The sequence below is a fragment of the Leptosomus discolor genome, chromosome 21 (assembly GCF_034619465.1).
Source record: "Leptosomus discolor isolate bLepDis1 chromosome 21, bLepDis1.hap2, whole genome shotgun sequence".
NCBI lineage: Eukaryota > Metazoa > Chordata > Aves > Leptosomiformes > Leptosomidae > Leptosomus > Leptosomus discolor.
Window position 1 is genome coordinate 2,818,355 of NC_141411.1, and position 19,289 is coordinate 2,837,643.

At 56.9% G+C, this 19,289-nt stretch overlaps 1 protein-coding gene across 2 annotated transcripts; it reads right to left on the reverse strand.

Annotated features, from left to right (window-relative positions):
* Window positions 1-1,578: 1,578 nt before the first annotated feature.
* Window positions 1,579-15,361, reverse strand: CDK18 (cyclin dependent kinase 18). Of its 2 annotated transcripts, none has more exons than XM_009958439.2 (15): window positions 15,238-15,361; window positions 8,363-8,496; window positions 7,875-8,000; window positions 5,501-5,557; window positions 5,140-5,254; window positions 4,917-5,011; window positions 4,744-4,806; window positions 4,241-4,364; window positions 4,043-4,163; window positions 3,603-3,700; window positions 3,182-3,287; window positions 2,933-2,975; window positions 2,337-2,427; window positions 1,938-2,015; window positions 1,579-1,613 (listed from the first exon to the last, which is right to left on the reverse strand). In XM_009958439.2, the coding sequence occupies exons 1-15, from the start codon at window positions 15,359-15,361 to the stop codon at window positions 1,579-1,581; spliced, it is 1,410 nt and encodes a 469-aa protein (XP_009956741.1). The 2 variants fall into 2 exon arrangements, with proteins under 2 accessions (XP_009956741.1, XP_086332849.1); XM_086476723.1 differs by having other exon boundaries at window positions 8,363-8,508.
* Window positions 15,362-19,289: the final 3,928 nt, after the last annotated feature.

A 19,289-nucleotide genomic window follows, 5' to 3' on the forward strand; every position in this document is an offset into this window, starting at 1 on the left:
CACAACGCCCACCATGTCCAGAGCCTCCTGGCCACATCCATGGGCTGGAGGACCAGTGGGCAAGAGGACTAGTCACCCAGGACAGCCAAGAAAAGGATGTGGATATTATACAGTAGAGAGATTTCTTGCGACGCTCGCACACTTGAAGACGTTTCAGGCTGTTTGCAGGCTGTGGGGGAGAGGTGCAGCAGGGCCTCTTCGCTCAGGATGGATTTGGCACGTTCCTGAAGCGTACAGAGGGGGAAACACACCAGGAGCAGTCCTCGGCCACCAAAGCACGCTCAGATCTAAGCACGCACCTCAGTCCCTCGGCATCGCTCTGAGTCAGGGCTGGTGCGATCTGGCGTTGGCTACAAACATAGAGGCCAGGTGATGAGGTTTGAGGGATGATTTGCTTCTCTCCGGCTCTATTTCTGGTCCCCACAGCTGAGCTGTGGGAGGTTTGGCACCTCTCCCCCTTCCTCCGGGTAGAAATGCACTGAGGTGGGTGTGTGCAACGCTTTGGTACGGAGAGGCTGCGCAGCTCGGGCTCTGCCACGTTGCGCAGGGCTCAGCGACACGGGGTGGGGAGGGGGGTGATGCGGTCCTGAGATGCCGGCTGGGAACCCCGTCCTGCCCCTCGTGACGATGGCAGAGAGGGTCGCGGGCTGGGGGGGGGGGGGAGCGGCAGGCTCGGCGATGAGAAGGGGGCTGCTCCACCGGTGCCCGGGAAAGGCTGGCCGAAGGGCTGGGCGCAGCAACGGGAGGCAGCCTGGAGGCGATGCTCGTCTGTCCCTGCTTTCTGCACGGCAGGTACCTGCACCCCGGGCAGGCTAAGCCAGCCCTGGCTCTCAGCTCAGGACCATCCTTGGCTGACTGAGGTTGGAAACACAAGGGTGGCAAGGAGGGGGAGATGCTGGGGGAAGCAATGGGAAACCCCCTCCTGCCAGCTGCTCCCTCCTTGTCAGCATTTGGGCACCAACGATGGAGAGAGAAAAAGGGGTTATCCAGGCAGAGATAAGGGAGGGCAGTCCCTGGTTTTTGGGCTTCAGGCGCAGCCTCTCCAGTGCCAGGCTGGGTCATGCCCCCGACTCGTAACGGGGATGCAAAATGCCTCCCCAAGAAACAGAGGGTGCGGAGCAGGTTGTCTGAGCAAAGGTAGGTTTTCAGAAATGCCTGCCTGGGCCAAAAGCTACGAAATCCACAGCCCAGCTCTGGAGACACCACCCTCTGCTCACAAAACCTCCCCGTGCCCGGCTCACCCCCCCCTGAGGGCAGCAAGCGGCTCCCTGGGGCAGCACACGATCCTGGGCAATGTCCAGGGAAGCTCCTCACTCGAGCACCTGCACAGAGGGTGGCAGCTCACGTCTGATGGGGGCATCATGAAAACAAGAGGGGAGAAAGGCCACAGGTCCATCAACAGCAGCTGCCGGGGGCTGCGGTTGTGGGGACGGGCAGGGGAGAGCCTGCGGCCAAGGGCGCTTCAGCACCGTCCTGCTCGAGCCAGTAATTCCGCGGTGGGTCAGGTGGGAGCGTGTTGCCGTCTCCGTTCTCCGTGCTTCAATCTCCATGGTGACAAGGGGAACATGAGATCCAAGTTTAAAATATACTCTGCCTCCTGTTCTTCCCTCGGGCTGAGGAAGAGAGAGAGAGGGATGGGTCAGGGAGGTCAGACGATGAGCGGCGCTTTGCAGAGAAGCTGAGCCCTGCAGTGCTCTGGGTTAGGAGGTTGTGAGCCCACGGCATTCAGGGAGGAGGGAGCTGTGCTTCAGGACACCTAGATGTATCTTTGGCACCACGGTGGGTGACAAGCAAGGATGCCCCAGGGGTAATTTGTGGACTAAAGCAGGGATCAGGTTTGGCTTTTTCCTATGGGGGACCCACTGGGAGTAACCCCAGCGCCAGCACAGTCCGTGGCACCATCTGGGAGAGGTTGGTGTGATTTTCCCCAGTCCTACCTGACTGCTGAAAGGCTGAGCCTCGGTAGCCAGGGTCCTTTTGAAGCTGGATCTCCTTCAGGGAGAAGATGGAGACGTCTAGGCAGAGGGGGGCAGAGAGAGAGGGCTCAGTGCTGCTGGCTGAGCCGGCAGTGGTCTGCAAACCCGGAGCCAGGAGGGACGGCAGTGCCCAAGTGCAGCACAGCACCTCACCAGAGCTTTTCTCTCACGCTCCTGCTCTACATTGCCCTACCACAACTGCTTCTTGCTCTCGCAGCCACCAAGCTCCCACCCCACCCTGCTGCAAGAGCACCTCTGAGCGAGCGAAGACAAGAGACCTGGCTGCAAACCACCCCCCTCGGGCTGCACAGAAGCTCTTTGCTCCACATCCCCCAGGCGCAGAGGGCAGCGTGCACTTACTGTCAGGCAGGAGGTGCACCCGCTCTCCCAGGCTCTTGAAGTAAGGGTGCCGCAGGGCTGCCTCCGCCGAAATCCGCCCTTTGGCTTCGTACTGCACAAAGCCCCAGAGAAAGGCAATTACACAGGGTCTGCACGCGCGAGGTGGGCACAGAGGCCCCGTACGGGGTGTGGGCACGTTTGTGCACCCATGCACGTGTAAGTGCCCGAGCAATTTCATATGCTCCGTGGGTGACAGTGTGTCCAAACACTGCGCACACCGTGGGGGTGTGCAGGCAGTCCCCAGTGTCACTGGCATGTGCACAAGGGACAGCACACACCGTGTGACTACAGGAGCGCACCGGCCACGTTGTACCTTCTGGATCATCAGGTTTGAGTCCTCTCATGCAAGTGAGAGGACACAGGGTGAAGGATGGTTCACCGCCCTGAATGGGAGGTGGTTTGGAATAGCATCTACACCGCCATAGCTGTAGGGCTACGGCTTATTGGGCAGTCACAGCACCCCTCCTGCCTGGCTCCAAAATCAGTGCGGGGGCAGCCAGAGTACCTTCACCTCAGCAAATCCCTTTGCCACCCACCCGCGCTGCTCTAGCACTCACCAGAAGGAGGTTCATCAGCAAGTCAATGCCTTCTGGGTCCAGCCTGAGAGAAGGACGAAATAAAAAAAAAAAAGGAGCATCATTGCACCCAGGAGATGTTGCAATTGTCAATGCAAGGGACAAGGAGCAGCTGGGACCTCCAGTGCACAGCTGCATTCAGAAGCTGCCAGTGAAACTGGTCTCCCCAGCCTCCTGCTGACAAGCAACGCAAGCCCACCGTGCCTTATGCGTCCCTGCTCAAGGAGGTACCTTGGGGCGTGATTTATTAGCGGCTGCGCTCGGTACTTCGTGAAATTGTAAGCCTTAAATTCCTCGTTGGATGTTATTCCAGGCCAAGTGTCTTCTGTTGGGGTCCCTGGGAGGGGGAGAGAGGGAAACCTGTCACGCTCACTCGGTGCGGGGAGAAGAGCCTCACGCATGCGAGTGCCAGTGTCCTGCCCAGCAGAGAGGGCACGAATTTCCCCGGCAGGCTGGGACTCTCCTGAGCATCCCAAGCCCGGCGGGGGGCTGCGGGCAGCCTCTGCCCACGCCAGCCCACGCCTGCCCACGCCACTGCACGCGTGGCTTTGCCAGCGGGCTCCCTCCAGGCTCCCCAGGCTGCGCTTTGTCACCGCTCCCGCAGTCAGCCACTGCCCTCGCGTGGGGATTTGGGAGACAGCAGAACACTCACCCAGCAACCTGAAGATCAGATGAAGCTCTTCTTTCACTGTGGAGCCGGGGAACATGGGCCGTCCGGTGACCATCTCGTAGTGGATGCACCCAACACCCCTAGAGCAGCAGCAGAGGCTCTGGGATTAGTGAGGGAGAAGCCTTGCGGACACCCCCCCACCCCTTGGACAGGGTCGAGGTTCCTGGAGAGGTGAATGAGCTCCAGGAGCTGTGTCCCTCTTTTGCTACAGGTAACCATTCCCCCCCATGACATGGACAGTGTGCTCCAAAGACCCCAAGTCCTAGGGGACATGAAAACCAGCATGGTCTCTGCGAGAGCCCACCACCCTCTGGTGTAACCAACACTGTGAGCACGTACAGTGCTGCACCGGCAGATGGTTGGAAATGTCTGACCCACCATCTCGGAGACCCCAGGAAGCTTGGGTTGGAGCTGTGGCTCACCACATATCGATGGGTGTGGAATATTCGGTAGATCCCAGCAGGACGTCGGGGGGCCGGTACCACAGTGTGACCACTTCATTGGAATACGTCTTCGTAGGGACGGACTTGGCTCTGGCTAGTCCTGAGGACGAAAGGGATGGGCGTCAAGGAGCTGCACCTTCTTGCGACGCTGCCTCTTCCCCAGAGAGGTCCACCTACCGAAGTCAGCCAGCTTGAGCTCTCCCCTCTCGTTGATGAGCAGGTTCTGGGGTTTGAGGTCTCGGTGCAGGATCTTTCTCCCGTGACAGTAAGCCAGACCACGCAGCAGCTGGAACATGAAGATCTGTGGGGAGGAGAAGGGGTTGGCATTTAGCCCTGGGCCATGGGCGCCGAAAATGAGCCTGTCTCAAGGGCTCTCAAACTCATGGCCAGGAAAGCCCTCGAAGCTGGCCTGGGGTGCGCCGCACTGCAGACAAGCGTTCAGGCCCATCATCAGCAACCCAGAAAAGGGGCTGAGCAAAGTCTGCACGGGCAATAATTTTATTTAGGGTGGCCGTGACTTGAGAAAAGCTGGTGGAGCATCAGAGCAGGTCAAAGGCTGAACTGAAGAGAGGAGGGGTACCCAGCCTGACCCAGCCCTGCAACACCCTGGACCGCGCTCAGGGTGAGCTCCCCGCATGCAGGAGAGATGGGGTACAGGGTCCGAGGCAGGACCATCTTACCTTCACGTTGTGCACGCTCATCAGGTTCCCACAGTTATCGAGGTACTGCTTGAGGTCGTTGTCCTGCAACGGGAAGCACACCTCAGCCTCTCCTTCCCTCGGCCACCATCGCCCTACCCGCAGAAAGGCAGCTGTCCCCTCCCTGTTCCCACAGAAAGCCCCCCCAGACCCACCAGGTACTCGAAGACGAGGGTGAGGGAGCGCTCCGTGTGGATGATGTCGTGCAGGGTCACGATGTTGGCGTGTTTCAGGTTCTTCAGCAGCGACACTGCAAGGAGAGGACACGGCAGGCTGGGGCGGCAGCACCTCTGCGTGACCGCGGGCACACGCGTCCCCCTGCACCACCCGTCCCAACTCCGAGGGGCTGCGACGGGGAAAAGCCCCTCCTGCCCTCACCTTCCCGTATGGCCGTGCAAGGTGCCCCTTCCTCGTGCTCCAGGCGGATTTCCTTCAGGGCAACGAGGTTTTCGGTCAGCTTGCTGCGTCCCTTGAAGACAGTGGCATAAGTGCCCTGGGTGGGGAGAGAGAAAATACAAGCCACGCAGAGCGTTTACCGGGGTGGCACAACACTGACACGCTCCGTAACATTCGGAGGAAGGATCATTTGAAGCTGCAGGGCCAAGTCTGAAGTCCACAGAAAGACTTGGTCTGAAAACCGCTAGATATTGAAGAAATTTGGCTACAGTCCGCCCTTTGCACTTCAAGCTGCCCTTCTAACTTAATTTAAATCCTTACAGGGGTTTCATAGTCTACTCACCTCTCCCAGTTTGTCCAGTTTAACATAGGTTTCCAGCTTCCCAAACCCAATATCTGACTGTAAGAGAGAAAGGAAAACATCACTGGGAGGGATCTCATCCAGGGATGGCTTCACCTCCGGGGGGAAGGTCAAGTTCACTGGACAGTAACAGCTTTGGGGGCAGATCAAGGCAGGTATTTGCATGCAGAAGCTCAGCTCATGGAAGTACATAAAGTCCATTATTTTCCTGGAGAAGCCGTGCAGGCGGCCAGGCAACCCATCCGAAAACCTCCACAACCGACCGGCTGCTGAAGAGAAATGGAGGGCACCTGCACCCCGTACCCAGGGCGGCCACAGCCTCACGACTGCCCCTTCCCGCTGCCACCCCTGCAGTTCCCTCCTCCTCGCCCCCACCACCCTGACACCACCCCAGCAGTGGCCGAGTCAAACAGGAGCTGTGATTTGCAAAGAGCTGATGCCTTTTTTTGTCAGAGAAGCCCCGTGGGATCCTAGGGCTGATGCCCAGCCTTCACTTGAGGGCTTTCCTACGCCCTGGTCTTTACTGTGACTCCATCCATTTCTCTGTGTGCTGCTCAAATCCAGCGTGAAAGGGACATTTTCCCACTCAGAACAGTAACTTCTAACATACTGCTGAGACCTGCTCTTGTGCACCCAGTGAAAGAAGGGCAGCCCCTGCAAGGATTTAGGTGTCACTCCTAGCAGAACCCCGAAATCACAGTTTTCTGTGTCATTCTCCCACAAAATACGGTTATGCCGGTGTAGTCCCAGGCCAGCAGCCAGCTCCGACTCCAGCTCAGCTAAAGGAGCCCCAACCCCTGAGCCAAGAGCTCATGCCATGCCGCTCGCCATCAGCAGATGGAGCTGGATGGACAGCTGTCAATCAGCAGGCAAAACCACGGGCTGTGCAGGGATAGGGTTCCCTGGGGGAGGCACTGAAGGAGCCCCCCCGCGCTGTGCCCAGGTCTGGGGTGCTCTTGCAGTCCTCCCTGCTCACCAGATCTGCCCCAGGGGAAGGTTTTTTCCTTGCAACGGGCACTGACCAGACCACCAAGCTCTCACACGCTGCCACACGCAGCGGGGAAGCTGCTTTCGGGCTCACCCAGGCTGGACCTGGACTGGTAAACCCCAGGGGAGGGAACACAGTGCTTTTTACTCCGCTTTGGCTTCCCCAAACCCTCTGCGTACCCTGGGAACTGATGAGCAGGGAAATTAAGTGGCTGCTGCAATCTGAGGTGCTGAATATCCCCCCCCCCCCCGCCGCACCGAGCCACACTGTGAGTTTTGGAAGATCATGCCTTATTCACGGAGGGGACCATGAATATTAATGGCACATTGCTCTGGCTGTGTCTATTTTATTGATCAGACAGAACAACCAGGTAAATGCAAGCTCTCCTTTTCTCCTCCCTCCCCCTGAAAAGGCACTGCCGGATCCGAAGACACCCGCTGAGACCTCGCTGGTGTCTCTGTACAGCCCCGAGCACTCCCGGGCAGCAGGATACATGCTTGCAGATTTGTAAACAGGGCACCGGGTTTTTGCTCCTACATATGCTGATGCTCTGCAGCAAAGAAACTGAAATGCCAACACTAATGCAAAGGCTAATTCATTATTTATCAGCATCTGCATTTCAAGTAGCAGAGGCTCCAGCACTTGCTAAACCACAGGAGGCTTTTCCACCTCCTCCCATCTGGAAGGAGCCAGGCCAAGAGGAAAGTCAGGTACGTGCACGGTGAGCGAAGGAATGTGCAGGCCCGGCGATTTGCACAGCAGCACGCAGATGTGCATGTGTAGGAGTGACACGGGGGAAGAGGCGCACGTGGGCATGGTGGGGGGAACGCGTGCTGCCAGGAGTGTGCAGATCTGCACGGGCAGGGAGGTGTGTGTGTGCACATCCCAGTGACACCCAGGGGGTACAACGGAGCTTCCGCAGCAGGGTGGGTGGAAATCGTACAATCACAGAACGGTTTGGGTTGGGACCTTAAAGATCCTCCAGTTCCAACCCCCTGCCATCGGCAGGGACACCTTCCACCAGACCAGGCTGCTCCCAGCCCCATCCAACCTGGCCTTGAGCACTTCAGGGATGGGGCATCCACAACTTCTCTGGGCAACCTGTGCCACTGCCTCACCACCCTCACAGTGAAGATCTTCATAATATCTAATCTAAATCTCCCCTCTTTCAGTTTAAAGCCATTACCCCTTGTCTTGTCACTACATGCCCTTGTAAAAAGTCCCTCTCCAGCTTTCTGGCCAGCCCCTTTAGGTCCTAGAAGGCTGCTATAAGGTCTCCCAATCAGCACATGCATCTGCTGGCTGGACTCGTATGCATGAAGCGAGATGCTGTGCCGGGTACTGCTCGCTCTGCACGGTGAGACTTACGAGGGAAGCCCGTCGGGACATCCTGCTGAGGGGCTTGGGGAACTCCGGGCTCTCCATCTGCAGCTTCTGCAAGAACTCGGGGGGCAGGCGGATGTCCATGGGCAGGGAGAGACGCTTGCTGACATCCTGCGGAGAGGGCCAGAAGAGCGGGTGGTGAACGCATCTGATGAAAGGGGGACTGTACAGAGACATTCGAGGGGAAGTGCTCTCTAACCAGAGCTGGTATTAATGCCGAAGCAATGGGTGCAGCATCTGTGGGACCCTCAGTCAAAGGAAAAGGGAAGGTGTACGTCCGTGCGTGTGCCTGCGGACGCGCACTGGGCTCTGTCATGGGAGCCACCTTGAGCGCACCCAAGGGGACATCAGGGCTCGTGTCCGAGGCTGCCAGGTCCTCAAGAATCAACCACCGGCTCTTCCAGCCAGCAGGTAGGTGACAACCAGAACTTGCCACGTCCCTTCCGCCCGCCCCAGCCTGCAGCAGCACTTGCCTCCATGGAGAAGCGGCGCTGGTTGTTGTTGCGGTAGCGCACGGCCATTGGGGACTGGCCTTCCACCTCGGAGGGGGAGATGGGGCTGGTGTCTGCTCGGAAGTCCCTGCCCAGGTGTCCCAGCTGCAGGTGTCCTTGTGCCAGGTCTGAGGACAAAGAGAAAGGAGAGTGAGCTGCTGGAGTGGTAGCAGAAGGCACTCGTTTTGGAGACAAGAGAGTGAGAGCAGGGCAGGGAGGTCCAGAGATGCTCTGGGGATGTGGGAAAGTCTCCTTCCTTCTCTACATCCAGGAGGCAGAGGGAACACCTGCTTTTTGCTCCAGACTCCTGGTGCATCACCTCTGCTCAGCAGGACCCCCAAAGTGCCCTCATACAGCCCCCTGTAATGAAGGTCTCTTTCGACAGACGGGGGAGCGGGGGATGCAGAGAGGGGAGCTGCTTCACGCCCAGATCTCCCATGTCCCAGTCCAGTGCTTGACCTGCCAGGCAGCATTGCCGGGCAGCTCCCCCCTCTGCAGCAGCACCACTGGGTTTTGCACAGGTTAGTATTCATCTTAACTTCCCAGCCTTATCTTCACGAACGTTGCATTAGACAAAACACGATTTGCAGTTTAGGAACACCTAAGTGCCTGACCGTGGCTCTGGATCCCTCTGGGCTAGGTCTGTACAGAAGCAGAACAGAGAGCCCTGCCTCTGGTTTGCTTACAAGCCCATGTACCTAATCTGCCTCAGGAACCATCAAAACTAACCGACAGCAGGGTACTTTCCTCCAAGGATGTGACTGTTTCTCAGAAGGTGTTTGGGATTAAAGGCTGCAGGGTCACTTATTGCAAAACAAAACACTCCAGGCTTTCCTGCCCCAACCTGCTGCACTTAGCCAGACACACAGTCCCGAGAAGCACAAAAGCCCTCTCGAAAACCAAAGCAGCTCAGAAATATAACTCTCCTCTTGGGACTCCAGGTGTGAAGCCTCACTGAGCCCAAGAAACCCTGAAAGGAGCAAGGCATCAGAACAAAATAAGCTATTGAGCTCCCTCTGGTCTCCACTTTGAGACTTGCACTTAAACCTCCTCACTCTGTAATTAGCAGCGGGTTGGCAGGAATATTCTGTCACACATAGACCCAGACAGCAGCACAGCAAAACACGGACCAGGTCAATGCAGGTCGCCTGGACCCCAGCAAAGCGGACTCCCCCAGTTCACATGGATGCTGTTCCCAAGGGGCTGTTCAGAGGGAGGCAGCGCTAACTGGGTGTGTTGGGAGGGAGGAGGCAGGGCTAACTGGGTGTGCTGGGAGGGAGGAGAACCACCTTCCCAAGGGAGGGATGCATCTCCCTCCGAAAAGGTGTGGGGCCAAGCAGGGAGGACCGTTTCATCCCCTTCCCAGTGGCCACACAGTTCTCTCCCTTCGCTTCTAAACGTTGCAGCTACGCTCCGTGTTAGCAAAGCCTCCAGGGTGCCACAAAGCATCCTCCATGCAGCCAGTCATTCCCCTAGAGCAAGGAGGAACACTGCAGCAGGGAAACTCCGCAGGGAGGACCTGCGATGTCCCAGGCTGAGCTGCTGAGCCCTGCTCCTCGCCAAGCCCTCTCCCTGAGCTGCGCAGAGACAATCCCTGCCATGCCTAACGCCGATTTCAGCGCACCGAGCCCAACGCGCTCGGGCAGCCAGCGATGATCTCATTGCTGAAGAGTAGAGAGGGAGGGCTGGCTTTCACGGGGTGCCGAGCAGGGCTGGGACCTGGCTGCAGTTTGCTCATCTGAAGGATGAGAGGTGGCAGGCAAGTGACCTGGGAAAAGATGCGGTTTCGTGCCATGGTCACTGGGGGACCGGGGGACCTGTGAGTTAAGGGACACAGCGTGTCCTCGACAGACAGCCTGCGCCTAAGGGACGGGTTCAGCCCACACCACCGGGCTTGGGAGCATCTAAAACAGGGCCACGAGGTTTTGGGCAGACAGGGAAGAACAAGGCACAGAGTCACCCCTTCTCCCAGGACGGCTGCGGGACTCTGGTCTCTGTCCCTTTCTGGCCATCTGTCTGTGCAGGAACAGTTAGGGAGCGTACCCTGAATTAACCACAGGTATGAAGTTAACGTGGATCAATTAAACTGGATAAAATATTTTTAACTTACTTCCTCAGCAAATTACCTGAATAAAAACCCCAAAGTCCATTTAAAATCTGACTGAATGGAGTCCAACTAATCCTCTTTAATTGATAGTTTGGGTGAATTTGTGCTGGTTCCCACACGTAAACGAGCCCAAAGTCTTGGTAAAAGATGCAGCCTGCCCTGAAGGGTGCAAACCAGCAGCATTGTCTCTCTGAACCAGCAACCCACCAGGCAGATCTGTGCCAATCCTTCCTCACCTACAAGAGCACCAGATGGAAAGCCAGAGGTAAAATGACAACCTGCAGATACTAGCAAAGGGGAACGGGATACGCAGAAGATGTGAACTACCACAGGATGGGAAAGGCACGTGAAAATACACCGAAGGCTTGCAGAGATGAGGGGAAAGGTGGTTTGGCTGCCCTGGGGCCAGAGAGGGCAGGTGGGATGTGCCAGCTCAGTCCATCCTGTGTCGTCGTGAGGTGCCCACAGCACCCAGAGATCCCCCGTCCCGCAGAGATGCTCTCGCAGGGCTGGGGTTGCCCCTGGGCTCGGGGAACCTTGCTGGGTGCTTGCGGGAGGAGACGTGAAGCTGTGGGCATGTAAACGTGAGGGCCTGTTCGATTCTGCTCGGCATTTCATGTGGATTATGGTGAGCCCTGACACTCTGCAAATAATGAGGCTGCATGGGATATCAAAGCAAATTAAAGTGAGACCGCAGACACAGCGGCTGCCTTTGACGAGCCTCCCGCCTTTTTTTATAAATATATTTAAACACTGCCTCTGCCAAAACAAGCTTTGATCTCCCGAGGAAAGGGGCCAGAACCCTTCACTGCTTGCCTGACTTATAACTTTTAATTACTTTGCTAAGTGTGAAGTCTCCTCTCAAAGCTCTGTTACACTCACAGAGGCAGGGCTGCACTCAGACCTTGGATTATTCATCCTCCTTCCTCCCCCTCACCATCACTTCTCTGTAGCCTCGCACTCCAAAGGCCAGATCTGATTTATGCCGTTGCAAACTGGGAGTTACACAAGCTTTGCAGCCTGAATGCTGAGACCTTATTTGGCCCTGGAGGACAGACGACGTCGTAGCTGTTTTGGGGCAAAGCCTTGGCATAGGTGTCAGCTGTGGCTGAACGCCACCAGCTCTTATCAAACGGGAGACACCAAGACCTGGTAACTCCGCAAATCTGGAGTATGGAGAGGAACGTGTGGCTGGGGAAGCCCAGGAGGAAAGGAAGGACCCTCCCTGCCTTCAGCCTTAATGTGAGGCTGGAGCAGCCGTGGAGAAGGTTCATCATCTCCAAGGATGTGGAGACGGTGCTGGGCTTTGTTGAGGACATCAGGAATCGCACAGAGCCCAGCCTGGGCTCTGCTTAACCCAGGGGCTTTCTTCCACCTCTGCCTCTGCACCTGAGCAGCCGCCACGGCCCAGGAAAGGCTGTGCTGCCCAGGGGAGGGATGCATGGCAGGGTGGAGGGGCATTGAACGCCCCGAGGCAGGCTGCAAATAAATTAGGCTCTGAGCACAGGCACCCCCTTTCCCTCTCTGCATTGCCAGACTCCGCCAAGGTGACATTGCCTGTGACGGGATGTGTCCAGGCTGGAAAGCTGTTTGCTTTTCCATTTGCCAGCTCTGCTTCTCTCAGGCCTCGTTTTATCAGCCTCTGTGGGTGAGGTCATGAGAATTACGGGATGGAGAGGACAGAGCCAGGGATTTCCCACCGCACCATCGACAGACAGGGCAGGTTTGTACCCATAAGAAGGCTTTGCCTTGTCCTGTTTCCAGAGTCAGAGCAGCTCTGTAGATGCTCTTGGAGCGCCTCATGAGAAGGTCTTCTGGCCTCTGCATCACCCTCCTTGCCCAAGGACAGGCAGAGGCACTCACAGCCACCGAAGTGTAGGATTTGCAGACTGCCATGACCTGTGAATGCTGATAACCTGTGATTTCTGATGCTGGGGGGGAAAATAGAAACTGCAAGCAATTCCCTGAGGAGCTGTGTGAGGTGATGAAAGGAGAAATGATGTGCTGATCCCTGCTATGATTAGCACCCTTTTCTGGAGCCAGTGATCACAGATGCCTGAACTGTCACGGGTCAGCTGCTCACCAGGAGAGAAAAGATCACTGCAGACCAGCCTGCCTGTGGCAGAGACAGCCCCAGGGGCGCGATCAGAGATCCCCAGCAAGGGCGGTGAAACCTGAAGCAAAGCTTTTCCCTCTTTCGTGGGGAAGCAGCACAAGAGTGGCTGCCATGGCTCTAGTCTCAGCTCTGCTGCCAGCTTTCTGCACAACCGTAGCAAAGCCATTTTGCCTCTTTGTGCCTTGATTTCTGCATCTGTAAAACGGAGGAGACCAGAGAGCTGCTGCTTCCCTAAAGTCAGAGCCCTCTCCAGACCAGGCAGCTCCCACGAGGTCCAAACCCCCCCCCCCAAACCCTGCAAAAGAGCAACTTGCACATAAACCCCCTTCTCATCCCTTCCAGCACCACCAAAACGATCCTGTCCCCCTACACGTCTGAAGCATCACACTCCTGCCCCATCCCCGAACGCCTCCTCACCCCAGGGTGCTGAGGCTCCTGCCCCTCTGCGCTGATGCCACCACCTTCCCCCTGCTGAGCCCCTGCCAAGTCCTCCTGGCACAGAGCTGTGGGCAAAGAGCTCCCAGCCAGGAGGGGTTTATTAAACGGCCCAAGAGATGCCTCAGACAAATGTGGTTGTCAGGGCTCTTCATAAACAACAGCCGCAGCCGCCTGCGGGAGCTGGAGATTAAGGGCACCGTGGAGGTGACTTCTCGGGGCTGTTTACAATCCCCAAGAGAAACTTAATCAAGAGATCTCGGGCAGGAGGGAGCAGGCTCGGGGTGGTGGGTATGGTGGGGGCAGCGCGTTTTTGCCTGTGGGAGAGGGCTCAGGCGCGAACTGGGAACCGTGCGCCGGGGAGCAGGGGGCACCGGGGAGGGAAAGCTGTGGCAGGGGGCCAGGAGCCAGGACGGGCGGCATACACACGGGGAGGGATGTACGGGCTGGTGGGGCTGCCACTGGGGCAACATGTGGGGAGCCGAACCCCACGGGGTGGTGCTGGCAGGCCCTGAGCCCCTGATGCATTCCTGGGTCCAGGCAGGAGGACCTCCTGATCATACCATGTCGCCACTGGTCCAGCCTCTACGCACGGGGTCAGGAACATCCTTGGTCCTGAGCCCAGGCTCAGTCTGCTCTGACTTTGTTCTTATTCTTTCCTGGCTACCTCAGGAGCGAGACCAAAAGCTGGGGTGGGAAGGACAGGCAAATGCTCTGTGCACTGGTTTGCCATTCAAGGGCAAAGGAGGAACCGTGACTGATGCTTCATTAAAGCAGAAGAACAGGGAAATCGCTTCTCCGACAAAGCCTTGGTTTGCACAGCGGAGATAACGAGCCCAGGCTCAGACATCCCAGAGCAGAGGTCCCCCAAGGAAGGCAACAGCAGGAGCAGCTGTCAGTGCCCAGGACTTTCTTAGCCTTGCACCATTTTATCCCCACAGCTTCTGCACATCTAATTAAGGGCTCAAGTCTAATTATAGCCCTCGCTGCTTGCTAGGGTGCGAGGGGAGGTGTGTGCAGGGGGGGAGCAGGGAAGGAGGCCGTGAAGGGATGCTGTTCAGGGCAGCCTGGGTGTCTGGAGGAATAAGAAGAGCGAGAGGAGCTGCAGGAGTGAGGAAAGCCAGCTCTAAATTAGGTTACTGCATCTCTTCTTTCAAGCAGGTTAGCTGGCAGAGAGACGATCCCTCCCTGCTGGGGCAGAGGCGAGTGCCAGGCAATTACATCACGGCCTCAGCCCCTGCTTGCAGCAAAAGTTTCTAGCAATTGTGGCTGCAGGGCGAGGGGAAAAAAAGAGCTGGAACGTGACCTGAGCGGAGCCGAGGGCACCGACACAGGAACGGGCTGGCCTGTGGCGAAGAGAGTTGTTTTGGTAGGAGGCAGCAGCAAACGCATGACGTGATGGCCAGGAGCGCTTCAGCCTTGCACCCGCAGCAGCGAATTTACCCCTGGATGAATCAAGTCTAACTTTATCAGGTTTCCAAAGGCCTGCCTGTCAGCAGCTCTGCCTGCTTGTCCATGCACGGCCGCCTTGGCGTGATCTGCTCCCCGTTTATGCCTTGAGCATTGCCTCTCCCTTGATATGCCCAGAGCCAGAGACAGCAGAGCCTGCCCCAGCCTGCAGTCAGCCGGCTGCTCTGTTTGCAGAAGGGATGTGCCCCGTTCTGCTCACGGCGGTGTTAACCCTAAACCTCCCTGCTCCCTGGGACCTTGAAAACTGCACCCCCGGAGAAGGTTGTGGGTCCAGGATGGTTCGGCGAGCCCCCAGGTGCTGCCCCGAACAGAAAGAGCAGCCCCTTTGGCTTGGTGCAAGTGGCAGCCTGTGGCCCTGGAGAGGGCTCGAACACCACTGCCACTTTTGGGCAGGCAGAAGGAGATCCCACGCTTTCCCACTCTCTACCGCAACCACGGATGTGTCATTCCTCTCTGTTTTGTGCAAATACCTTTCCCTCCTATAAGCCTTTCCTCATGCAATTATAAATCTCTCTTCAAATCAGACTTAATGACAAGGTGTTAATAATCCTGCTGGATAGACGGGGAAAGCACCTCAGACAAAGGGGCAGTAACTTTCCACAACTCAACACACCCAGAGAAAGGCCGGGGGGGTTGGGGGGGCTGGAGTGGAGATGCTTGTTGGCAGTGCTGACCCCAGATGCTCCCGACCAGCCCCAGCACCACGGTAGGGGCCCGGGGGCTCCTTACCTTCATTCTTTCGGTTGTTGAGCTGGTTGAACTGCTCCGTGAACTCTGTCAGCGACTCCTCGATGGTCTCCGTCCGAGGAACCGAGAGCGAAAACCTCCGCTTGAAGTTTTTCATCTTGTTCATTTTACCTTGTGCTGCGAGGGATGGCAGAGCCCTGCGGGGAAGGGGAGAGAGCAGGCTGAGAGGGCTGGACGATGCACGGGACAGCCCCCCAGCCCCACAGCTCCTGCTCTTTGAGGCTGGCAGCACCCTGACCCAAATTTCCCCTGCTGGGGATCTCCAGGGGTCCTTGGGGACATCCTCTTCTCTGAGGCACCGCTGCTGTGTCAGAGCAAAAGATGAGCCACGTGTCACCAGGGGAATCAGGTTCCTCATGTCTGGAAGAGCTGACTGTGGTGCAGAGATGCAGGGGGGGGCTTTTTCTGAGCTAGTTATGAGAGAGGAGCCCAGAGCAGGGCTGTGCACACTGCATCACGAGTACCAATACAGGCTGCACCTTACAGCATCCTTGGAAACTCCAGGAATGCCTGGAACAGGGAAAAGCAGGGTAGAAATAGAAGGAAAGTGAAAAAGAGTAAACAGTGATGGAAAAGATTCAATACCACTCTCCTCCCTGTACAAGGAGGAACCTCTCCCCTGGAAGTTTGGTCTCTGCTTTGCCCTTGCAAGAAAGTCTTCCTGAGCCAGCAGCAAAGTGCTGAGCAGAGCCAGTACCGGCCGGGGGGGATCCCTGAGAGCCACAACAAGGGGAGATGCTTCAAGATCACAGCTTGCTCCTAAGCTCTTGGATGACTCATCCTGAGCAGGCATCAGAATCGCCTTAGCCAGGGATCTGATTAAAGCAATAAACCCCTTAAACGAAGAAAACCCTCAAGGGGCACATGGCGAAGCGTGCTGAGTCTGAGCAGCCACACGAGCAGGCTGAGGGAGCTCGCTCTGGGCGTCCCGGAGCCACACGCCGCTTTGCTTTTCCTACTTTGGCTCTGGCCAGGCCTGTCTGTAGCTCAGCAGCGCGGGAGGGACCGGGCTACCAGAGCTGCCTGCGCATGGTTTGGTCTTCAGCACCAGCCCCGCTGCACTCGGGTGTTGTTCCTCCTGCCAAGCACAGACCCAGCAAACAGCCAAAGCTCCCTGCCCCCTGGACCTGCAGGCACCCGCGTCTCAGCCCCAGCCAGCCCCAGCTCTGCCCTTTCCAGTCCCAGGCCTGGGGAGGTTTGGGTCTGTCCCTCTCCCCTTCGCAATCCGACGAGCATTGGGCTGCTCCTCCACCAGCCTTTATGGTCTCAACCCTCTAACCTGGCTGCCGGGGGATTTGCCACTAACAGCACTTTCACGCTGCTCTCACCCACCGACCCAAGGAGGGACCTGAAGGGGAAAATCACCCCTTGGTACCCAACAGGCATCAAAAGCTACGCAGAGGGGTCGTTCCTGCACCGACACACGCATCCCCCGACTTCTCCCGCACCCCTGGAGCAGGTCGGTCCCCCCTACTCCGGGGTGTCCCTGCTACAGCTGAGCAGCCCCCTTCCCTCCCAGCCCCCTCCGGGGCTTATCATCAGCCCAAACAAACAAACGGTGATCACATTCCAGACTGATGCGATCAGACACAGCATCCGGGAGCTCATGCATCGCGTCGCCAGGGCAACGGGAACACTTGGGTTGACAGGCCTGCATCTGAAAGCTTAAAAGATTATCCGTCAGCAATATAAACACTCCCTTTGCGTGTCAGCCACTCTAGGCAGGGCACCCTGCTGTGGGTGCAATCCCCTGAAAATCCCTGGGATTCACCTGAATCCTGGGGACTCGCACCCCTCAACCATCCCCGCTCATCTCCCACCCTAAAGACAAGGCAGGCAATGCCTGTGCACCTGGAATCAAGGCTGGGGCATTTGCTTGGGTGTGGGAAGGGAGGCTGGAGGCTGCTTTGAGTTGCAAAGCGAGACAGGAGGATGCTAGACATCATCCACTTCAGGCTTCAGACATTTAAATGTTTTCTCGGCACTACAGAAACATGCTTTGACAACAGAGATGCTGGCACTAGTGAACGCTGCATTAACAGAGTCTCCACGCTGGTGCATTTCCTCACGGCCAAGAAAAAGTCTCCAAGCAGTGCTGCTCCTTCTGAAGAGAAGGCAAAGCTTGACGCTCGCTTTGGAGACCACTTTGCCAGCCCATGGCTCTGATCTGGCTCCCTACCTTGCAAGCTAAGCAAGTTTTAACGGAGGCGCTGCTGGTGCGTGGAAACGCCGCCAGTGTTGCAGGCACCTGATGGAATGAAATTTTCTACTTTTCTATGAATTTGGGGTTTGCTAACATTTGAATTAGGGGTTGTGAAACTAGGTGAAATTTTGGGTCATGAAACTCTGCCTAGCCCGTTTGCTGATGAAAGAGAAATGCACAGAAAATGCAGGAACCCAGGAACAGCAGGAGCTCCCTCAAAGCTATACATACCAGATAGACATCAAGGAGACAAAGCTCCAGATATCAAGGAGACATTAAGGAGACATCAAGAAGACGAAGCTATCTACCCAGGCCAGATGTCAAGGAGATGCCTAGCAAACATCTACACAACTGATTGTTACACGAGGTTGCATCAGAAAAGGGGGCCTGGCTTGTGCTCGAGGAGGATTCAACTAGAGGACACCGTGAGGAAGACTACGGACAACCACTAAAGACCCTCGAAAGACCACTGACCCATTTAGTTCTGCTTGATAGAGCACGCGCAAGCGGGAAGGAACCTATGTAAAACATTTCTGGAAAATCATTAGAATAGCACCGCCTTTTCGGGGAAAGATGCTGAATGTATAACGAGGAAGGTCTACAAAGGCTGTAAGCACGCGACCCAAAGCGCGCTCACCTTTGCGAAACGATTCGCGCGTGCGCCCAGCGCTGCAATGAAGACTGCCTTGCTTTCTGATACCCACAGACTGGTTTTAGAGAGTTACTGGTCCGCTATTTCGGTAGCACACCCAAGGCACTAAACCCACCTGAAGTGTTTCGCTCCTGCTGGGCACGCTGACGCTGCTAAAGCGGCACGAGTGAAAGCCAGGCAGGCTCCTGGGCTAGGCACTGCTCCACTCCCAAACGGGAAACAGAAGCTCAGGGGAAATCTGTGAGGCACCCAGCGGGTCCATCAGAGGCTCAAACAAAAGACAATCTTCCCACATTAATGTTGAGATAAGCCCCAGTGATTATTCTTTCAGACGAGAGCGTAAGCCACTTTCCTCACACCTCTGGTGAAGGTGACACTAATGAACTGCACTCCAGTAGCATCCCGAGCGACCCTTGCACATGTCTGTAACACAGCAAGTGCACGGACGCGCTCGCAGCAGCAAGGGCTGCAGTTACCTGACTCCAAATTCGCCTGAAGATACCAGGCTGCTTTCACCAGGAACCGGCAGGGAAGACAGAAAGAGGTGCCTGAGATTGCCCCTCGCCAGTCCCCCAAGACGCTCAAATCCCAGCTTGGAGAGGAAGGCGCTGCGTTTCACGAGAGATTCAGCGATGCTGTGCACCCCTAACAGTGGAAGAAAGCAGCGTATCCGAACCGTGGTTAACACGCTTGCAGGACCGAGGAGGACAGATCCCAACACGGGGCACCACCCCCTTTCCTGCCTATTATAGAAAGGGCACCCTGCGTGGGACTGGGAGGGACTGGGATGGAGCGCTGGGGGCTGCTGCAGCCCCCCATGCCTGCCGTGCCCGAAGGATAGGAGTCACCCTGCCACGCTGGGGACAAAGTCCCTCCCTGGCAGGGAGTGGCAGGGGATGGTCCAGGCAGCAAGCCACAGCGCAGGACCAGAAGGCCACGGGAAGGTGCTCGGCATGAGCTGCTGGGCAACTGCTCTGACCGTCCCCCACCAAGCCGATCCGTGACCTCCCGAAGGGCCCTTGACTCCAGGACCAGGAAAGATACAGGGAACGTAAAAGACACTTCAGGTGAATGAGGAGGGATGAGGGGAAGGGGTCTTTCCATCCCCCTCCCAGTCCACTCACCCTCCCCTCACCCTGGTTTAGAAGGCAAAACAGCTCCACACTGACAAAAACCTGT